Below are 19,381 nucleotides of genomic sequence, written 5' to 3' on the forward strand. Positions count from 1 at the left end.
ATGACCTCTTGAGACATCCATTTCTCTCCAGCGACCTAGGAGAGATTTTACACAAAGTCCAGATACCAGAGTAGAAGTCAAAATTAGGTGTGTTGAATTTTACCCTAAGCTGCCAAATTTTTGTAAATGAAAATCCATTACTCTCATTAGATGTATCAAAAACATCTAATTAAGCACCACTTATATTGAGGAGAAAGATTCTCATAATACTATATATTTTCCAGTATTTTGTAAATATTTTAAAACACCAGATATGAGTCTCTTCCCCAGTCCTGTAAAAGTTTCCAGAACCGAGAGAAAATGTGTAAAACTCTGGAGCATGATGAGCCTGCCTTTAAACCACAGAGAATGAGTAAAAGGGTGCCTAATTTCCCTATTTTGAGCCAAAATAGGAATATTATTCTATGTGAAAGGTGGTACGTATTAGGTTTATAACTAGAATATGTAAGCTCTGCCATTCAGTTGAACTCTAGAAACACTTCAGTGAGCTGTAGGATGGGGCTTCAGGAGCGTTGGCTAAAAAGACTCATGATTTAGTGTCAACAGAAATCTGTGTTAGCTTGACAGTATAAACATGTGAAATTAATATGATTAGAATCGAGTATGTTCAGACATTCAGGGCATAAGAAGCTGTTTGGTTCTCAAAAGTAATTAGATTTCTTTTAATCAAGGAAATTGAGGTGGTAAATGAAATTAATCTTGAGCCTTTATAAGCATCGGGGTAAGACAGCAGAAATTGCTTAAGCTGGATGGGAGAGCTTATGTTTCAGTGACAAATTTGTCACTTTCTCCTTGTGAAGGGCTTATGAGAATGACAATTTCCTTTCAGGTAAGTTCCTCTATGAGGTGCTACACTTCTGCTAGCTAATGGCTGGATGACAAACTCATGAGGGAGGAAAATGAGACAAAATTCGCCACACTTGTAGTTACTGTTAGCATAGAGATGTACAGAGGGATTGAACATGCTGACTGATTTATTAATCACCACAGTTAGTGGCTCTAGCCAGTTACTACAGCGCAGTTAGATATCACAGTGCAAGTAGTAATTACTATCAACTACCTTCCCAAGTTGCACAAATGCATTTATTTTACTGACTAGGTACAGAAAAAGCCTGATAAAGTGAATGAAGAGCTTCTTACAGATGGAACAACAGAAAAAAAAGGAAATATGGAATCAGTTACAAGGTAATGCATAATTTGCCTCTAATTCAACTGTTCCAGGACATGTTTATTATTACTCATAGCAAGTAAATTTTCTTACTTGATAGTGATACAAATGTATAAAAAGACTCTCCAAGGGATTTATTATGTAAATAAAAAGGGAGAAAGATAAGCTGTAATGTCTTGTACATCTCCATTTTTATCCCCTTCTTAATCCCTCCTTTGTACTTCCAGTTCCTCCTCATTTTATCCTTTGGCTGTTATTTTTCATTTTGCTGTGGCAGGGAATCAGTCTCAATGTGAAACTCTCAGCCAGTTATGTCATACTCAGATGTATCAAACTGAACATCAAAAAGCAGGCTAATGCTGCTTGTCTGCTACTAGTCATAATTTATGAAATCTCAAATAGTGTTTTTACCTTTTACTTTAAGGTTCAAGTTCTTAAGTAACTGTAATAAGCATCTCAAGTGTTACATTTCAGGCTAATAACTTCATAATATTTCTAATTTGCCATTTTGAACAAGACTCAAAAAAGGTTTTCTTCGGTTTTCTTCAGTTTTCAGTGGCTTTCGGCAATGGTTATGTCACAGACTGCTAAAGAAAATGAAGAAAAGGCATAGCAGTTCTACTTTATCTAGTAGTCAGTCCTGTACACACACATCTCTTGGTAGATCCAGGACTGAGTTCTGTTCTAGCTTTAAAATATCTCATGATAAGGCCTCTCGTACCACAAGTACCTACAGACTTAGGATTATATTGAGAGTCTGTTGCTGATTTTATGTTTATCTCCATTTATCTACAGATGATTTTACTGTTACAATATGATAGAATCACAGAATGTTAAGGGTTGGGAGGGCCCTTAAAGATCATCCAGTCTCAAACCTGCCCACCATGAGCAGGATCATCTTCCGCTAGACCAGGTTGCCCAGAGCCCCGTCAGCCTGGCCTTGAACACTGCCAGAGATGGGGCAGCCACAACCTCCCAGGGCAACCTGTTCCAGTGTCTAACCTCCCCTGCAGTAAAGAATTTCTTCCTAATAGCTAACCTAAATTTCCCCACTGACAGTTTGTACTCATATTGACTAGATTCAGAAGCCCTCCCAGACAACTATGCTACAGCTCTCAAAAATCTCTTGCTACGGGCCCACATTGCTGCACAAAGGTGCCTCCTTTGGAGAATGGTTAGTTGATTTTCATTGACTTCAAGCTTCCCACCTCTATTTGGCTGCATCAAAGGATGTATGTGCAGTGATCAAAATCTTATCTCCCTCTAAGAAGGTTACAAGGCCAGAGATCTCTCAATCTTCCAGGTCTTGCCTTTTACACAGTGGCATTCATCAGGCTCTGAGCTTGGCTGGGCCAAGGAAGCCACTCACCCAGTGAAGTTTATTTGCTCTTCCCAGTGATTCAAGGTTGTGGCTCAAAGGCAAGATTTGAGGCTGACTGTCAGACTGTTGCCATCTAGGACCTTGTCAAATACCCTTCCTTTTTGTTATCCCAGAATGAGAACAATATCCACCAGCACATTGTTCACTACAGGAGCCCTACGTGTGCTCTAACATGGGAGTTGTGCACACCACGTTTCCCAAGCATTTTCAAAACTGAGCTGCCCTTCTCTGACTGACTGCTTTTCCCACATGACCTTATAGGTCAACCCAGCAGCTTTGGGAGATTTCTGCTTTCTGTAAAGCTTTGCAGAATCAATATGTTCAAGATCCTTGCATCAAACCCTGATTTTCTTTGTTCACGTGTGATGGCTGCATTATAAAAAGCTTGACATTCTTTCAGTCCTGCTATCATTAAATATAAGACGTGAGACAAAAAGTCAGGAAGAAAGGAGACAGACTGCTTGGACCTGGGAACTGCAGTCTGTTCAGCCTGTGAGAGTTCAGTGCTTGTTGAGAGGTTGTCTGTCTTCTTTGAAGATGCCACACCATGCAGACAATGCCACTCCACTGATATCTCTCTCTTTCACCATGCCTGAGTGAAAAGAGCGTGGGTGTCTCAAAAGATTATTCACACCACTTAAACACATTGCAGCCTCAGCTATTTCTGAGGTTTCAGCTTTGTATTAGTGGAGTGATCTGAATTCTTTTGAATACATTGGACATCTGAGACTTGTCTCATTTGCTCTTAAAGATTATGAGGATACTTATTTTTACACTTTCTAAAGGATACTTTTAAAAGGGATATAACCAGAAGAAAAAGTAATAGGAGTGACTCATGCAATCTAAGTGTGTGAGGAATGACTCACTTCACAAAAATTACTATTGAGGTGAATTTCCAACAGTATGAAACCATACTGTAGCCAGTCTGGCTGTGCAGTTCTGAGATGTGTAAAGCAGTGCCGGAGGGAGACTGCAGCCACCATCTCCTCCTGGCTCTGTGTGCTGGAAGGCAGATTAAAAACCAGTCCTGGTAGACTTTGGTGTTCAAAACTAGCAAAGAATGCTGTGCAGTGGAAACAGAAACCTCTGTACAACATACCTCTTATAGGGAGAGGAATTGGATTAATTTGAAGAAGAATTCTGCAAGTGTTACAAGAAACACTTGGGAAATCCCATTACCAGAGACCACTGAATGTTATGAGAGTATTCTGGAAAAGGCTACAACTCCTCAGCCTTGTCATTTGCTGTTGGGACAGCCCTGGGCTAAATAAGTGATTTGGCCTCATGTGGCCATCTTTTTCTTATGCTCAGTCTTAGAGGATATAGTCAGTTTAACCATTTATGGGGCTGTGCAGATCTCCTTCACTTCCAGAATATGCATTGGTTGTTCTACTGTAGAATGCATGTGGATGTAGAATGCATGTGGGTGAAACAACTTGGAAAACAACTGTGTCCAGTTTTAAAAATTACCAGTTTTACAAATATTCTGTCTATGTGCATTTCCGGTTTGATTTTTTTTTTTTTTTTTTACTTTGATAAAATGTGGAATTCTTGTCAAATTTGGGTTTTGTTTGAATGAAAATATTGGAGACTGCTGTAGTGCCATTGTTTGTCCTGAGTGACTGGGTATGATGTGTTGCTCCCAAAAGATTTTGGTATCATAAGCATGTGCAGTGGAAGTAGAATGTAAGTGTATTTGTTTACTGTAGAATGTGTATTTCTTTTGTGTATTTTCTTATTTCTGATTCCCTATGAACTTAATGGTAATTTAGTAGGATTTTTTTTATGCTGAATGTTTACTTTATATAATTATTTATAATAATTCTTAGATTTTCAGAAGAAATTCCAACAGATGACAAGGAAAAGAAAAGTGATATTCTTAACATATTTTCTGTTGCTTCAGGCCATTTATATGAACGTTTTTTAAGGTAAGGAAAGGTTAAAAGGGAAACAAGAATTTCGTAGCAATACTATAAATTTTCTTAGTAAAACTAAGCAGTCTAAAGAAACTGACTTTTTAAACAACATCTGAGTGGTAAATTTTCAAAGCATAGGAAAGTTGTATACAGTGTGGACTAAATTAATCTTGAAGAACAAAGTGATTCAACATACAGATGTTCAAAAATACCGTTATTCTTTGAAGACAGAAAATGTCTTTCATGTGTGAAGTCCAAACATAAAAGATGAAGTTCGGCCTCTCTGTATAAAGACAAACCAGAAGTGGCTTCATTAGAGTTGTATCTATTTGTGTTTAGTCCAAACTGTGGATTTACTACCTGCACATACGGCCTTACTGATCTCAGGGTTCTTTCAATGAGCAGTGATTGCTTTTAGGGAATCCTTTACATTGTTGCCTAATCTGTTCACAACCATCTCTGTTACTTTTATGATCTGAGCACACGTTCAGTGATTTGACTGCTGAGTCATCTGAACTTTGAGCATTGTGTTTCTTTCCTTCAACCACCTTCATAAAGGGAAAGACACATTTACTCGAAAGGAGAAAAAGGGATCTTAAAACATCGTACCTGCTGCTTTGTCTTATTTTTGAGTTCATTATATCTTGATTTTTAAGTCAGACTTGACCTCTTGTGAGGTTTAAGACATTGCTTATCTCTCTGGTTGCACCAAACAAAGGCCATGATAGTGAAAAGTAATTGAACCCAAAATAGTAATTCTTAGTGTAATTCTTACTAAGGATTTTCTGAACAGGATCTGACTTATACGCTGTGTTTTTATTTTCAGCAACCTATTAAACTCAACCAATATATTCTAAAATAATTTCAGACTATTTCAGTAGCCAAGTTAATATAAGGTACTAACCATTATTCTAATTTTGTCTGGCACCTCTCTTAGAATAAAACATGTTAATAGATCCACTTTTGAAATTGTTCTTTCTACTATTGCTTAGCCAATCTGGATCAAATAAGGCCATCTCAAAGTGCCCTTGAACACGTGCTCTTTAAAGCTTTTAATTAGAAATAGGTAGAAATTTCTACTTAAACTGGGTTAAAGAAATTTATACTTAGTGGGTTTTAGTACTTTCTAAGTGAAGTTGAAATTTAATGACCTGTGTGTATTTGTTTGTTTATTGTAGACTTATGTTTCCACAGAATTATGATGCTTTCTGTCCTACGTCATACAAAAACACCAGTTAAATTTTGGTTTCTGAAAAACTATCTCTCCCCAACATTTAAGGTAGGAGAAGAGTCTTCCTCTTTTTTTCCTTTAAAAATTTAAGTAATATTTTTTAAATTACAATTGACTAATTATATAATTCAAATTATATTTTCACAGTGGAAAATGATCCTTGAATCTATTAAATACCAATAGTTTTAAAAGCGTTAGGTATAAGGTTCTCCTCTTCTGGAACTCAAAGCCCAGTGATAAATTATAATAATTTATTCTCTTCTGATGAAATTCTTTCTCTATTGGTGTAGTTGAGGATACTGCTAAAACTGAGGGAACATTTTAAAATAATAAATTGTCCAGTCAGTAAGGCCAACACAGCTGCCCTGTAACATTCACTTCTTTTCTTTTTGAGTCCTTGTGTGTCTCATATATGTGCACCTGATAGTTTTTTGTTCTTCTTCTAGGATGTAATTCCTCACATGGCTAAAAAATACGGGTTCAAGTATGAGTTGGTACAGTACAAGTGGCCCCGCTGGCTTTATCAACAGACAGAAAAACAAAGAATTATCTGGGGCTACAAAATTCTTTTCTTGGATGTTCTTTTCCCTTTGGCTGTGGATAAAATAATATTTGTTGATGCCGACCAGGTAAGAAAAAATAATGGTATATTAACTGTATGAGGAATTAATTTGGGCTTAAATTGATCCAGTTTCATTCTCTGTGGCCATTTTATTCAGCTGTTGGTCTCGTAAGACTGTTGCAGTTGTCCAAACAGAACCAGTGGTGTTGCAGAATGTAAATGCAAGAATTTCACTTGTCTTCAGTCATGTGGGCATTAAGAATTTCACTACACTGAGTTGTCCTAAATTGTCTGTGGAGAGAGAAAGGCACTTGGATAGATGTGTGTGATCTTAAAGGTGCATTTCACTGTAAGCATATTGGAGTGATTCCATCTCTGGGTTGATTGTGAGAGGAATTCTGCACTATGGCCAGAGTCTGAGGTGATTTTGACCTTTTGAATAACTTCTAGATGGCTGGAATTCTTCAAGATTAATTCTGTCTCTATTTTAAATTTGTATGCAGTCCTTCATTCAGGGATGAATATTGTAAAATATACTGAAAGGCAAAGTGCTGTCTCAGATGAGACATTGAAGAGTTTATCACAAGGTTATTAAAAACATTGGGACAAATTCTAATGTATTTTGGTCCTTTTCCAAAGCTTGAGAATAAATGAAATTTAGGTGTAGCAATTCAGACTGCAACTTTCTGCAATTTCATCTGGATACACTGCCTGGGAACACTGGTTGTCTGTCCTAACTACTGTAATGACTTCTCTATGCTCCCAAATAGCTAAAACTCTTTTTTACCACTGATGAATTAGGTAAGTGGGGTTTGATGGAAGAAGGGTTGATTAGCAAATAAGGGGCATTTGTAAAATGTCATTATAACCTCTTTTTGAAAATACTTCACCATTAGATAAAAGGATTTTTCAAATGATGCAATCATTTTGGAGTGCCCAAGTTGGGTAACACATAGGAAGGAGTCTTTAGAAGGGACATGACTGGGAGTTTTCTAAAGTTATGTTTCTTAATTAAGGAATTTAATGTTGGGCAACCAGCAACACTGGTCTATGAATTAAAAATATATTGCCAGTTTAATTTAATTTGCTTAATAAATGTGTTGCACAGGTGACCACTGTTAATAATATAGTAAACGTTTTTTTTTTTTCTTGAAGAATAATTTAGTAAATATCTCCCATTGGAATACTTTATCTATACCCCACTGTTGTAGTGTCTCTGGGGTTTTTTTAAATTAAACTTTGTGAAGCCTGCTGCAATACCTACCCTCATATGCATACCTTGGAAACAGTATTAAATTATAAAAATAAACATCTTCTTACTTAGATTGTGAGAAGTGACCTGAAAGAACTCAGAGACCTAGACCTCAATGGAGCTCCCTATGGATACACTCCTTTCTGTGACAGCCGCAGAGAGATGGATGGCTACCGCTTCTGGAAATCGGGATACTGGGCATCACACCTTGGGAAAAGGAAATACCATATCAGGTAGGATCACCCCTTACACACTTCTTGTGCATTTGAATAAAAGCTGGATGTTGGTGTTGATCACTGAGGCATTCAAGAGCCATTCTCAGTAAGAGATGAAAAAAGCAGGAATTCTGATGACATTGATTTCACTATCTTCTGGTAGCTGCAGCCACTTAATAAAGAAAAATATCCCTTCAGGATGGGAACATGTTTTACTTCCTTGTTACTTTTATTACTGTTATCAAAAAGAAGGTGAAGAGATCTTAGTGGGGTTTTTTTAATCCTTTTAGTGCCTTGTATGTTGTGGATCTGAAGAAGTTCAGGAAGATTGCAGCTGGAGACAGGCTTCGGGGCCAGTACCAGGCTCTTAGTCAAGATCCAAACAGTCTGTCAAATCTAGATCAGGTATATATGGCTTTAAGCATTTTTGGGTCTATTCTCTTTGTCTTTCTCAATATGCATGGAGTATCTTGTATCTCAACATAAATGTTATATAATTCCAAAACTATTTGCCATTTACTGCTGTTTTAGCCCATTTTCAGGTGTGCATGTGAGCACAGTTCTGAAAACTGAACACTGATGATTATTTTTAATTTTAAAAATGAGGAAAAAACCCCAACATACCAGACTTTTCACCTTTATTTGTAGTTGTCCTGTGTGCATTTGTGTTTTTCTGATAACTCTATTCTGATAATGGTAATTATATTCTTGTTTAGCAAGAGCTTGTTTCCTTTTTCTTCTTTTTTTCCATTAACATAAATTTAATTTTCCTTTGTAAGCTAACTGCAAATGCACTCTGGTGGTGGCTGTACATGGTCACCCTGGGGTGGACCATGGAGTTTGTCTCTGAGTGAACTTCAGAAGACTTCAGAAGTGAAATTGTCCCTACTTTTGGTGTTTTCCTTGTGGAATTACTAAAGCACAGAAGATGTTTACGTGCCTCTAGCAGCAACAGGATCTCACAGTAGCAAAGCCCACATTTCTCAGTGCTTTTCCACACCCTTGCTCTCCGAGCAAGTTTCTCTTACATAAGGACATTATTGCTACTCACATGGTTCTTTTCCCAGAAATGAAAGTAAAAATTGAAAGTAGTTCTTATGATACTGGACAAAGAAAAGTGGAAATACAACCACACTAAAAACTCAAACTAGACTGGACACCTGGAGCTGGAGCAGCCTTTAGCTGCCTGTTGAGGGCAAAGGGCTGATTTAACAGCAACAGAGTTCCCCTCTTTGTGGACAACAGAATGGATTACTGGCCATGATCACCCACGCAGAGTCCTGATGTGATAGAGCTGTGTGTTCTCCACACACAGTCTTACCCACATGCCTTTCAGAAAGACCTTTTAAGATTCAGAGGTTACAGGGTTTCCACCATAATGCTGGTTTTCAGAAAATTGGTTTTATCCAAGTTCTCAAAGTATGAAAACTTCTCATTTTAAGATTCTTATCTTTCCAGTTACAGCATTAATACATGATAGCATAAAACTCTTCTAAGACTGTTGGATCAAATCAAAAGCCACTTAAGGACCAGATGTTAAGGTAGCTAAATCTTGGCAGAATGGTATTGGAATCACTTTGGAAAGTGAATATTTCAAAGTAATATTTTCATAATAATCTGGTTTGACTGTACTGATAGGAACTACTTGCTGTCTTTGTTGCCACTTCTTACACAAAATACAGCAATGTTGCTGGAAATACAAACCACAGTGCAATGTATTTGAGACCTGGAGAGCTTTCATCCACTGCTAAGGATGCATTATGACTCGTATTACTATTTTCATTTTAAAGACCTGTCTGGAGTGCTCACTGCCCTTCTCAAAGAGCAGCAATCTCAGCTCTCTGCTAATCTGCTGGCAGTGCCATCTTCATGGGTGGTAGTTAAGGTTCCTAAACCACAAAAGAGAAGTAGATAGAAGGGAAAATGGTGATTTTAAATGCCAAGGAGAATAAGTATAGAACTCCTAGGGAGAAAAAATTACACATAATAAAAACTAGACTTCCGGGACAGTAATTTTGTTCAGAGGGTTTTTTGTGTTAATTCTTTTTTTGTTTACTTTAAATGCTGAAACTAACAGCTGACTTTCTACTTTTTACTCCGTGTAGCAATTTTTAAATTCACAGCTTCTAAAATAAGTGTAGTAACTCAGGAATTGCGATTTCATTTAGAATGTCAGAGAGGCACAACAGAAAACCAGTCTCTCTTTTTTTGGAATTGAAATGGTGAAAAACTATTTTTTGATCTTCCAAAAATTAAAAGTTTTTCAAAAAATAAAGCATTTCAGTTAATGTTGGATGTCTTGGCTCTCTGTGTACTAATATTTGATGAAATCTTTCTGCACTAATGTCTATATTTGAGTGAAGTTATTGCAGCATTATGAAAGATGTATATGTGCTATTTTATTCTGTCACGTTTAGCAATGTGAATTGGCAAAACAAGATGTGACTAATACTTTATTATTCTAATGAGACATCTGTTTTAAAATATAATGTAAGGGTTGCACATGTGAGGGAGCTTACAAGTGGACATACCAGTTATGACCCCTGTTGTTTGTAACTCTGGCCCCAGGGTATGTGCAGTGAGTGACTGCCTGAGGTTGTTCTCATTTACAAATGCTGTTCCCTGCATTCAGCCAGATCTTGGTTCAGAGGCTTCATGATGAGACTACCTGACTCTATGTAATAAAGGTCAAAAAAACCCAGAAGTAAAGTAAGGAACATAGCCAGAACAGCAGTTTAAAAGCTTTTCCTTCTCAACCTCATGTTTCAGGAAGCCATTTTCCTAGAAGTCATCTAAATTTAAAGTAGTGGCGTAATTCTATATTATTTCTTTTTTGAGTTGTTTTTAATTTAAGGAAAGGAAAGCTGGATTGAGTTTTGCTTTTTAGTAGTATTTATAGTATGACAAGCAGTATCTGAGCCAGGGGTATCAGACAGAAGTATTGCTCATGTCAAGCTAAGGGAGGACAGACTTAAGGACCAGAAAAAATTGCTTGACAAGTGAGATGTGGAGTTGGCCATCAAAATGAGCATGACTGAATGTTGAATCTACTTGGAAAAGAACTGGGTGAGCACTTAGAAGGAAATGTAAGAACAATTTGCAAAAATGGTAATAGGAAAAATACTTTTAAATAGCAGCTTGATAATCAGTTACGTTCAATGCTAATTTATGATTTTATGAAATTTGTACAGGATCTTCCCAATAATATGATTCATCAAGTAGCCATTAAGTCTCTCCCTCAGGAGTGGCTTTGGTGTGAAACCTGGTGTGATGATAAGTCCAAGAAAAAGGCTAAAACAATAGACCTGGTGAGTTGATCCTGACTTAAATGAGTTCTATTGATTAACAACTTTGCTGTGATTTCTGGGGCTTTTGAGGTTGTGTGTCATGTCATGAAGGCAGCAGCCTTGCTGGAAGGCACTGCAACACTCCATCCCTTCCCCTGAAACATTTTCTCCTCTGAGATCTCTCCCACTTGCTCTGTACAAGTTTGCTTACATTAGAACTGAAGACTGTACCAAAAAATTAAGTATTGCTGTCTCTTAACTGGACAGGATTGAGGCTTTTCATGCTCATACACATATTCTCCTTATAATTTTTCCACAGTCAGCCAAATAACTGGGACTGTGAGGAAGTGCTGTTATCTGTCTGGGCATTTGTGAGCTCAATCACTCCCCACATAGAAGGTTTCTCCAGAACCCACTGACTTAACATTATCATGGTGTTCTTGGTCTGTTTCATTGCTGTAAACAGGAGATAAAGCAAAGCTTAAAAAGTGTAATGCTCAGGAGACTATCCATGTTTAGGAAGAAGAAAGTTTCTTTCTTTGGGGATAGAAACAGAGAGAAAAATCTTCTTCCTGTCATTATTTACCCAATCTCATTTTTCCCCCATTTTGATTTTTTGACAACACACACAGAGTTTGTGATGCTTTAGATATGATTTGGAAGAAAAACAGGTAGTTGGGACTTGGTGTGATTTTCAGTGTGTAAATAGTTTTGTTTTCTTTGTGTCTTTACAGTTGTTAAAATGAGCTTTGTGCTCTAAAGACTGGTGTTCTCTGTTCAAACCCCACCTCAGGGTCAGTTTCAATATACTAATGTGAATCTTGTATCTCCCTGGGTAACTTTGTCTAAATCTTAGTAGTGTTGTGCTATACATATAGTCAGGAAAAAGAAAAGTATTTATAATTCATTGGAGCTACATTCTCTGAAAAGGTGTTATTTTCACATCTGTTTTGTTTACATCTAATATGTTTTAAACTTTCAGTGCAACAACCCCCAAACCAAAGAACCAAAACTAAAGGCTGCTGCCCGGATAGTTCCTGAATGGGTTGATTATGACTCTGAGATCCGAAACTTAATACAGCAAATTGAGAGAGAGAAGAAAAATCTAATGTCATCATCTCAAAAAGGTAATTTACATGCATATTCAGCTGTTGGCTTTTAAAAATTAAATATTAGTATAGTTGAAATAAAGATTGGGGTCAGTAGGCACAAATCTTGTGTTTGTGTAATTTCCCTTGCTCTTAGAGAAATGGTGTGGGGTTTGATAGTTGGGTGATGCTTCTTTACACAGCAGTTACACTGAGAGGACAAAACCTCTTGTTTCATGCCAGAATCTAAGAGAAAGTTCAGTAGTGTCCTGTGCCTGGACCTCAAACACAACCACCAGTCACACATTTCAGCCACAAATATCAAACAAAGCACATTAGCTTAGACTTCACTTAGATACTCTAAAGCTCATGTCTATTAAGCGGTAGGGAACTGAGTATTAATTTGCCCCTGCATCTCTCACTGCACGCTTACCTACCCAGGCCTTTTTGCACTCGACTAAATTCTATTTGGATTAGTTTGAGGGGATTTGGTTTCTTTTGTTTGTTTGGGATTTTTTTGTTTTGTTTTGTTATGTTTTGGGGTTTTTTTAACTAAAATTATTTTAAAGTGAATTAGTTAAATAGCATGAAAAACCCAGACAAACAAAACCCAAAACCAAAAAATCCAAGTCACACTTGACTTCTTGGAGTGATGTGAAACAAAATGAAAAGATGATCTCAGCTCCCCAGGGTTGAAGAAAAAACTAAGCAGATAAACAAAAGTTTTGAGCAGAGGAACAAATTCACTTTTCCTAATAAAGAATTCTTAGTGGGTTTTATTCTTTGTGAAAGCTTACGGTCAGCTTGTAGCAAGGCTCCACAAATGAAGTCCCTGTTGCTCAACTGACTGATTTACAAAAAATGGAAAGTAAAGGGCTTTCTCCACATTTTACAAACCCAGGCATTGTCTTTATGTAACTCTTTTTGGTGTATTTTTTTTCCCTTTGGTTACAGGTCTCAAGCATGATGAACTTTAGCACAGCCCGTGACCAGCAATGGTGACAACTCCAGAGTCTTCTGGGAAGGACTGAACGGAATTTACAGCTGTTACATTGGCACTATTTGCAACATTCTTTAATGTGAAGTCAAATATTTTATAACTTAAAGTGTTATTTAAAACATTTTAAATGCAATACATGGGAAATCCACCGGTACTTGGGGATTTGGGGGTTTTTAACTAGTATGGAGCAGCTTTCCCTGTTGCTTTGCTTATCTTTTCCTTCTTTAAAGTACAGTTTTCCCAGAGGAGTTTGGAGTATGAAGAAAGATGTGTTCAGCATTGTCAGTCTGGGGGAGGACACACACACAATGAATATGTACTTGGAAACTGTTTTATGCATTAGGCTGATGTATTTAAACATCAAGAATTTTGGTTATATGCCCATAGTTTTGTCCCTAGAGAAATGCTGTGGTCACAAGAAAGAATTTCATAAAAGGTAACGTGTGTAATTTAGACTGCACAAAGATAAGTCCACGTGGGAGCTAAAGCAGGGACTGACACTTTCCATTTACTATGCAGGATTGCTGCACTTTTACAGATTTTAAAAACTAATTTTTGATTCTTAGGCTCCTTTTGGCCACTTGAATAGTGTGTGATAAAATTCCATTCTGGTTTTGGTTGAGGTTATTTTCCAACCGGCATCCATTGCATCAGAAGGTCAGTACCTGAAAGCTGCTTTTACTCACTTTTGATTATCATCATCCTGTTTCTAACTGAAAGTAAAATAATAAAATACATGAGTATTTTTTGACTATCAGTGGTGTCTCCTGTAATTTTCTCAACCTGTATTCACAAAACTGTTGCTTTAATGGGATACTGACATTTTGATCCCAGAAAAATTGCAGGGCAAAGTTCCTGCAATACACGTATTTGAAAATGGGGAATTTGTGTCTTAAACTGAAATCTAGTGCCTTAACTACAGCCCCTGTTCTTCAGGCTGTGCTGGTTTCAAACTGGGATTGGATGAGACCACACATTCTTCTGAGAACAACTTAATGCAGTCTTCCAGTTTAAATGCTTGGAATTATAAAAGACCAGGTAATTTGCACTAAGTGGGTGAATCAGCAATGAGTTGCACATTATTTCCATAGCAGCAAAGAACTGAATAAACAATAAGAGAAATGAAGCCTATTTTGTATCCACTGTCATTGTCCTCAGGTACTGGTTATTTACAATTTCTTACTGTAAGAGCAGGTATTTCATATCACATGTTGCTGGTATTTTTCAAGCCATTTTACTAAGTAATGAGACATGCAGGTTTTTGTACAGCTTACTGTATTTTTTGTTTCACCTTTATGTATTTTAAACAGTTTTACCATGTCACATACAGATTTTTAGGTGTCTGTTGAGGGATTTCCTTTGTATGAAGTACCCAGTGGGGTACTCCTGTGTAACCCAATAGCAGGTCAGTAAAGCCTAATGTCAGTTCTCTTTACCTCTGTCCCATTTCAGTGCAGGAGCTGTTTTGTTATCCTTGTCCTCTTAATTACATCAGGGCATCATGCAGCAAGTCAAATATATTTGAACATAAACTTTAAGTTGGTATTTTTATACCACAGAGATGGACTTGTAATTAACTCAGCAGATACATATGCATTACCATAAATTCCATGCCTAACAAGGAAATAACTGATTCTCCAAATCAGAGGACAAAAACCCCAAACCATTATTCAACTGTTTATTTTATTTTCAAAATATTTTTCTAAGCTTATACTTCCACCCTGCTGCCTGACTCTGCAGCAGCATTTCACATTGATCTGCCTTGGTATTCCATGCTTGAAGCACACATTGGAAAACTTGCTTTAGGACAGAAGTTAGTTCTTTAAGAAACCTTCATTCTCTTTAATTATGATTATCTGTGTGAGAGTATTATGCAGTATAAAAAGTGGTTAATTCATGCACTGATTTCATGTTCATTTTCTCTAGCATCCTGTTCTTTTTAAAATTGGATTACCTCTACTGGCTTTAAAAAAAGAAATAACTCTTTAAATACTATTTCCTTGAGATTACTGAAATGATTAGAATATAATTTTATAAATGTAATTTGCTGGAGATATTTTGAAGATGTAAAAGGTTTCATGCAATTTTCTACAGTTTTTTATATATTTGTAAAAAATGTTCTACAGTATTTTTTTTTCTGCATAGAATACTACTTTCAAAGAAAGCTCTTTTTTTGAGATATACAATGGTTTATAAAATAAGAAAGGTCCCACAAATATATTCACTGCTTTTTAAAGCAGCACTTTGAGTCATTAGCATATCATTATATTTTTAATACTAAATCCATGGATTGTATTATATGTTGTATAAAATATTAAAAGGTACCACTGGAGAAAAAAGATGATTATTTTCTGTTCTCCCATTTTGTATTACATGATAACCATTCCTGACTTGGTGAACAGATCCAAAGCAAAAGAATGGCAGCAAGTCCTCAAATGTTCAAGCTGTGAAAGTGTTTTTGCAGGGAAGCAACAGCACTGTTCAGAATGAGGCATCTGCTGTAGGTGAGGTGTTGAGGTGCAGAGAGAGCTTATTTTTTATTTCCAGTCTCTGTGCTCTGCCCTGTGAAAGGCAAGAGAACATATCCTGGTTTAGAATGTTGCCAAAACATGGGACAATTCAGTAAATAAGCAAAGGAGTATTTAAACTATTCCAATGAAGGGATTTTACAGTTTATATTCCTATTACAGTGTCTTTTCTATGTCTTGATCTTTTTGCTAGTAGCTGGTAAGTTTAACAGAAAATGAACAAACCAGGCATTAGTGCAGTATTGTTGTAACAGAAAATGAACAAACCAGGCATTAGTGCAGTATTGTTGTAACAGAAAATGAACAAACCAGGCATTAGTGCAGTATTGTTGATGAGCTTTAGGATGAAAAGTATTTCTCAGTAAGGTTCCTTATACCCTGTTCCCTGAATCAGGTACTTTCCTTCAGACTGAGACTTCATGCAACCATAGGATACTGGGTTGGAAGGGACCTCAAGGATCACCTGCTCCAGCCTTTTTGGCAAAAACACAGTCCAGACAAGATGACCCAGCACCCAGACAGGCAAATTTCAGTGTCCAGCACTGGGGAATCCACCATTTCCCTGGGGATATTCCACGGGCTGGTTGTTCTCATGGTGAAATCAGCATTCAACAGGGCTTCTACAGTTCCTGTACTGACTTCTATACATCCAAGGTTCTCTTCCACACAGAATGTGGCTGCTGCCTCCTCCTCCCCTGCCTGCAGAACTGCCCTGTGCATTTCTGCACAGCTCCAACTTCAAACCTGGAGAGCAGGGTGAGGAAAGAAGGGAAGACAAATACATAGTGCTTTCTTGTCATCATAAATATCTTTATTGTGAAAAATACCATAAAATAATTCCCACAGTTCTAGAAAAACAGTTCTTGCTTTTTAGATTTATGATTCCATATAAAGACATTTTATAATTTGAAACATTTGATAAATCTCTGGCTAGCTTTACTTATCCTTCTTAAAACATGAAACTGCTACTTAGTGATTTGCTGAGGGCAAAAAGAAATTATTCTCCCATTTATTTTGTTATAGCTTTATGGATAAAAGTGTGTATTACAGAGCAAACAATACCTTACAATAAGGCACTTTTAAATACAACTAACCTGCTATGCTATCCTGGCTAGTTTCCAGCAAAGCTCCTATAAATCACAGCCCTAAACAGAAGGATAATTCTTGTTCCAAATGCTGGTCTGAAAACTGAAACAATAACAAGCTTTGTTTTTTCTGCATATGTCACAAGTTTGAGCTCTTCAGTTTGTAATTCACTTTGAATCTCTTTAAATACTGATCAGTTACTATACCAGTATTAAGCATGTACCAACTATGCTCCCCCCACCTTCATTTTAAAACAAGTTGGAAACTAGTTTATTAAAATTGAAAGAATTCCACAGAGAAAGTTTGCATCTACATCCAGGCCAATTATGGTAACGCTGCTTCATGCACATCTCAGGGTTGACAAACTACCGCGACATTGACTTCAATGTTCAGTTACTGAACATCATTGCACTACGGACACCCACGAATAAATAAAAAGGCGAGTTCAGCTTCCTTGCGTGTCGCCTGCACCATTAACACTCAGCAGAGCACCAGCGCTTCATGTTCCAGAGCCGCGTCAGGCAATGCAGCGCCGGAGCTGGAGAGCCTTGCAAGGGAAATGGTTTCTTTTTAACATTCCTTTGTCTGTGTTTCCAGAACACTTCAAAGCCCTTCAAAACAGCACTGGGGTGGTAACACTTCCTGTAAACAGCAGCTGCTCAATACTAGGAAAGCCTTGTTCCCCACTGTCGCTTTTTGCTATTGTTTCCAAGAACCTGTCTTCCACAGAAGGAATCTGTGAACGGCAATCATGCATTAATCATCTTCCTTCTTCTACTGACTACATTCAAGCCTTTTTGTTCTTAAAATGTAGTTTTCCCATTTCCATTCATTCATTTTCAAAATGCACATGGTCCTTTTTTGTTCCTGAATGCTCCCAGTGTACAGCAGAACTGAGAAACTCCGCTGCCTCTGAGAAACAAAGCCACACTGCTCCAACATCAGTGCCTTGTTTGAAGAATTTACTCATGAGGGAACATCTTATTCCTTCTCTAGAAGAAAAAAATTAAACCCCAGGAAACAATTCTCTCAGCTCAAGCTTTTAAAGCTGCACAAGGGCCGTCCTTTGAAAGAAGACTTATTCCCAGCACTCCCCCGGCCCACAAGCACAGCTGGCTGTAGTCTTTACTGTGACTTCCCGCAGCCCAGCCACTGCTGCATGTACAAGAGCAGACACATTGCTCAGGTGGCTCATTCAATACTCATTTAAAAGCAGCCCCTCAGGGGCACAGGGCTGACAAGGGCTGCAGGGGGACATGGGGCAGCCACCCCCTCACAGGTACCTGCCCAGCTTTAGGTACTGCCAGCAAGCAGCAGGTGCAGAGGCCAAGCCCACGCAGCAGCAGGTTCCTCACTGTGCAGTGAGTTCCTGTATCTGAGCCCCAGCCCCTCAGAGCCATGCCAGCCTCTGAACAGCCCTGAGCATCCACAACAGTTTAAGCAAAAATGTTTCCAACAGGTCGAAAGCACAAGCTGAACTTGCAGAAAGTCATTCAACTTGGGGAACATGCAACAGTGGAGAGTGGGGTGGTTTTGTATGATAAATTTTTAGATACCACTATACAAGCTCCTCAGTTTGAAGATAAATTTGTGAACACTGACCTTCAAACTGCTGTTGAAAACCACTTTACAAAGCCACATGGCCTTGCAATTATGGTGGTGAAGTACTTGAGGCAGGAGCCAAGGGTTCTGCTTCAACAGCAACTTCATCTACAGTAAGAAAAACCCCCTTTCAGACTGAAGGCCTTATTTGCTAATTTCATTTGTTTTAATGAGGCTGCTTAGGTTTTCAAGTGCCAGGAGCTGAAGCAAGAGAAGATTCCTATCAACTGATTATTGTTTTCCAGTTAAAATCCAATCAAGAGAACACTGACAAACTGTAATTCCTCCATTCCAAGAAAATGGCTGCTGATGAAACTCAGTAATTATGTCAGTAATTATGACAGATGCAGTTACAGAACGAGAAGACTCCTCACTCCTACCAGCTACAGCCCTGGTAACACCACACAGTGCATTCACACAGTTGCACCAACTACACCAAACCCATTTTAAGTACGTGCATATAGAAGAAAAAATAAAAACAGACTTTTGGCTAGTGGGAAGTGAATCCCTGTTTTTGCACACAGCTGTCTCTGCAGTACCGTGCACATAACATAAAATTACTACAATTTCATGTAGTGCTAACTCCCTGTTGTATCACTCAGCAGAAATGAAGTTGTATTACATGGTAAGGCTGGAGTTAGTATCAATTAATTAATATTCCTGCAGTACACTCACCTCACAACCTGTCTCAGTTCTGAGTTTATGTACAGAACTAACAAACTGCTGCAGAATCAGGGAAATGTCACATAAAATTTTCTGCTCAAATCTCAAGCAGGTATTTTGTTAAAGTGCAAACTACTCAAAAATCATACCTAAATAAACACCCCAAATCACATTCAGAAAAGAAGTGTTTTGAAAAGCAAGTCTTTCCCCCCACCCCCACCTCACTGCTGAGGGTTCCACCAAGGAAATCGCCCCAACTAATTTTAGGTTAGTGAACAACAAAGTGAGCAGGTATTTCAGATACAGCTACTCCCAAGCACTCTTTTTCCAGAGCAATTGTTGCGAGTGGTTCAGCGCGCAGCCTCTTCCCCACCTCTGTCACTGCCAACGCCAATCCAGCAG

The 19,381-nt window shown here is 37.8% G+C and overlaps 1 protein-coding gene across 6 annotated transcripts in view; it reads left to right on the plus strand.

Annotated features, from left to right (window-relative positions):
* UGGT2 (UDP-glucose glycoprotein glucosyltransferase 2) overlaps positions 1-13,857 on the plus strand; it is a 79,939-nt gene extending 66,082 nt beyond the window's left edge. For 4 of the 6 annotated variants that reach the window (XM_069008283.1, XM_069008293.1, XM_069008302.1 and 1 more), the window contains 9 exons: positions 1,100-1,185; positions 4,379-4,477; positions 5,660-5,744; positions 6,143-6,325; positions 7,583-7,743; positions 8,016-8,130; positions 10,917-11,033; positions 11,995-12,139; positions 13,055-13,857. In XM_069008283.1, coding sequence (XP_068864384.1) covers positions 1,100-1,185; positions 4,379-4,477; positions 5,660-5,744; positions 6,143-6,325; positions 7,583-7,743; positions 8,016-8,130; positions 10,917-11,033; positions 11,995-12,139; positions 13,055-13,077 — 1,014 coding nt within the window. In that variant the 3' untranslated portion in view covers positions 13,078-13,857. Of the gene's footprint in view, positions 1-1,099; positions 1,186-4,378; positions 4,478-5,643; positions 5,745-6,142; positions 6,326-7,582; positions 7,744-8,015; positions 8,131-10,916; positions 11,034-11,994; positions 12,140-13,054 lie in introns of those variants that run through there. The other 2 variants (XM_069008311.1, XM_069008319.1) reach the window with 2 other exon arrangements.
* Positions 13,858-19,381: the final 5,524 nt, after the last annotated feature.

Source organism: Aphelocoma coerulescens, chromosome 1 (assembly GCF_041296385.1).
Source record: "Aphelocoma coerulescens isolate FSJ_1873_10779 chromosome 1, UR_Acoe_1.0, whole genome shotgun sequence".
NCBI lineage: Eukaryota > Metazoa > Chordata > Aves > Passeriformes > Corvidae > Aphelocoma > Aphelocoma coerulescens.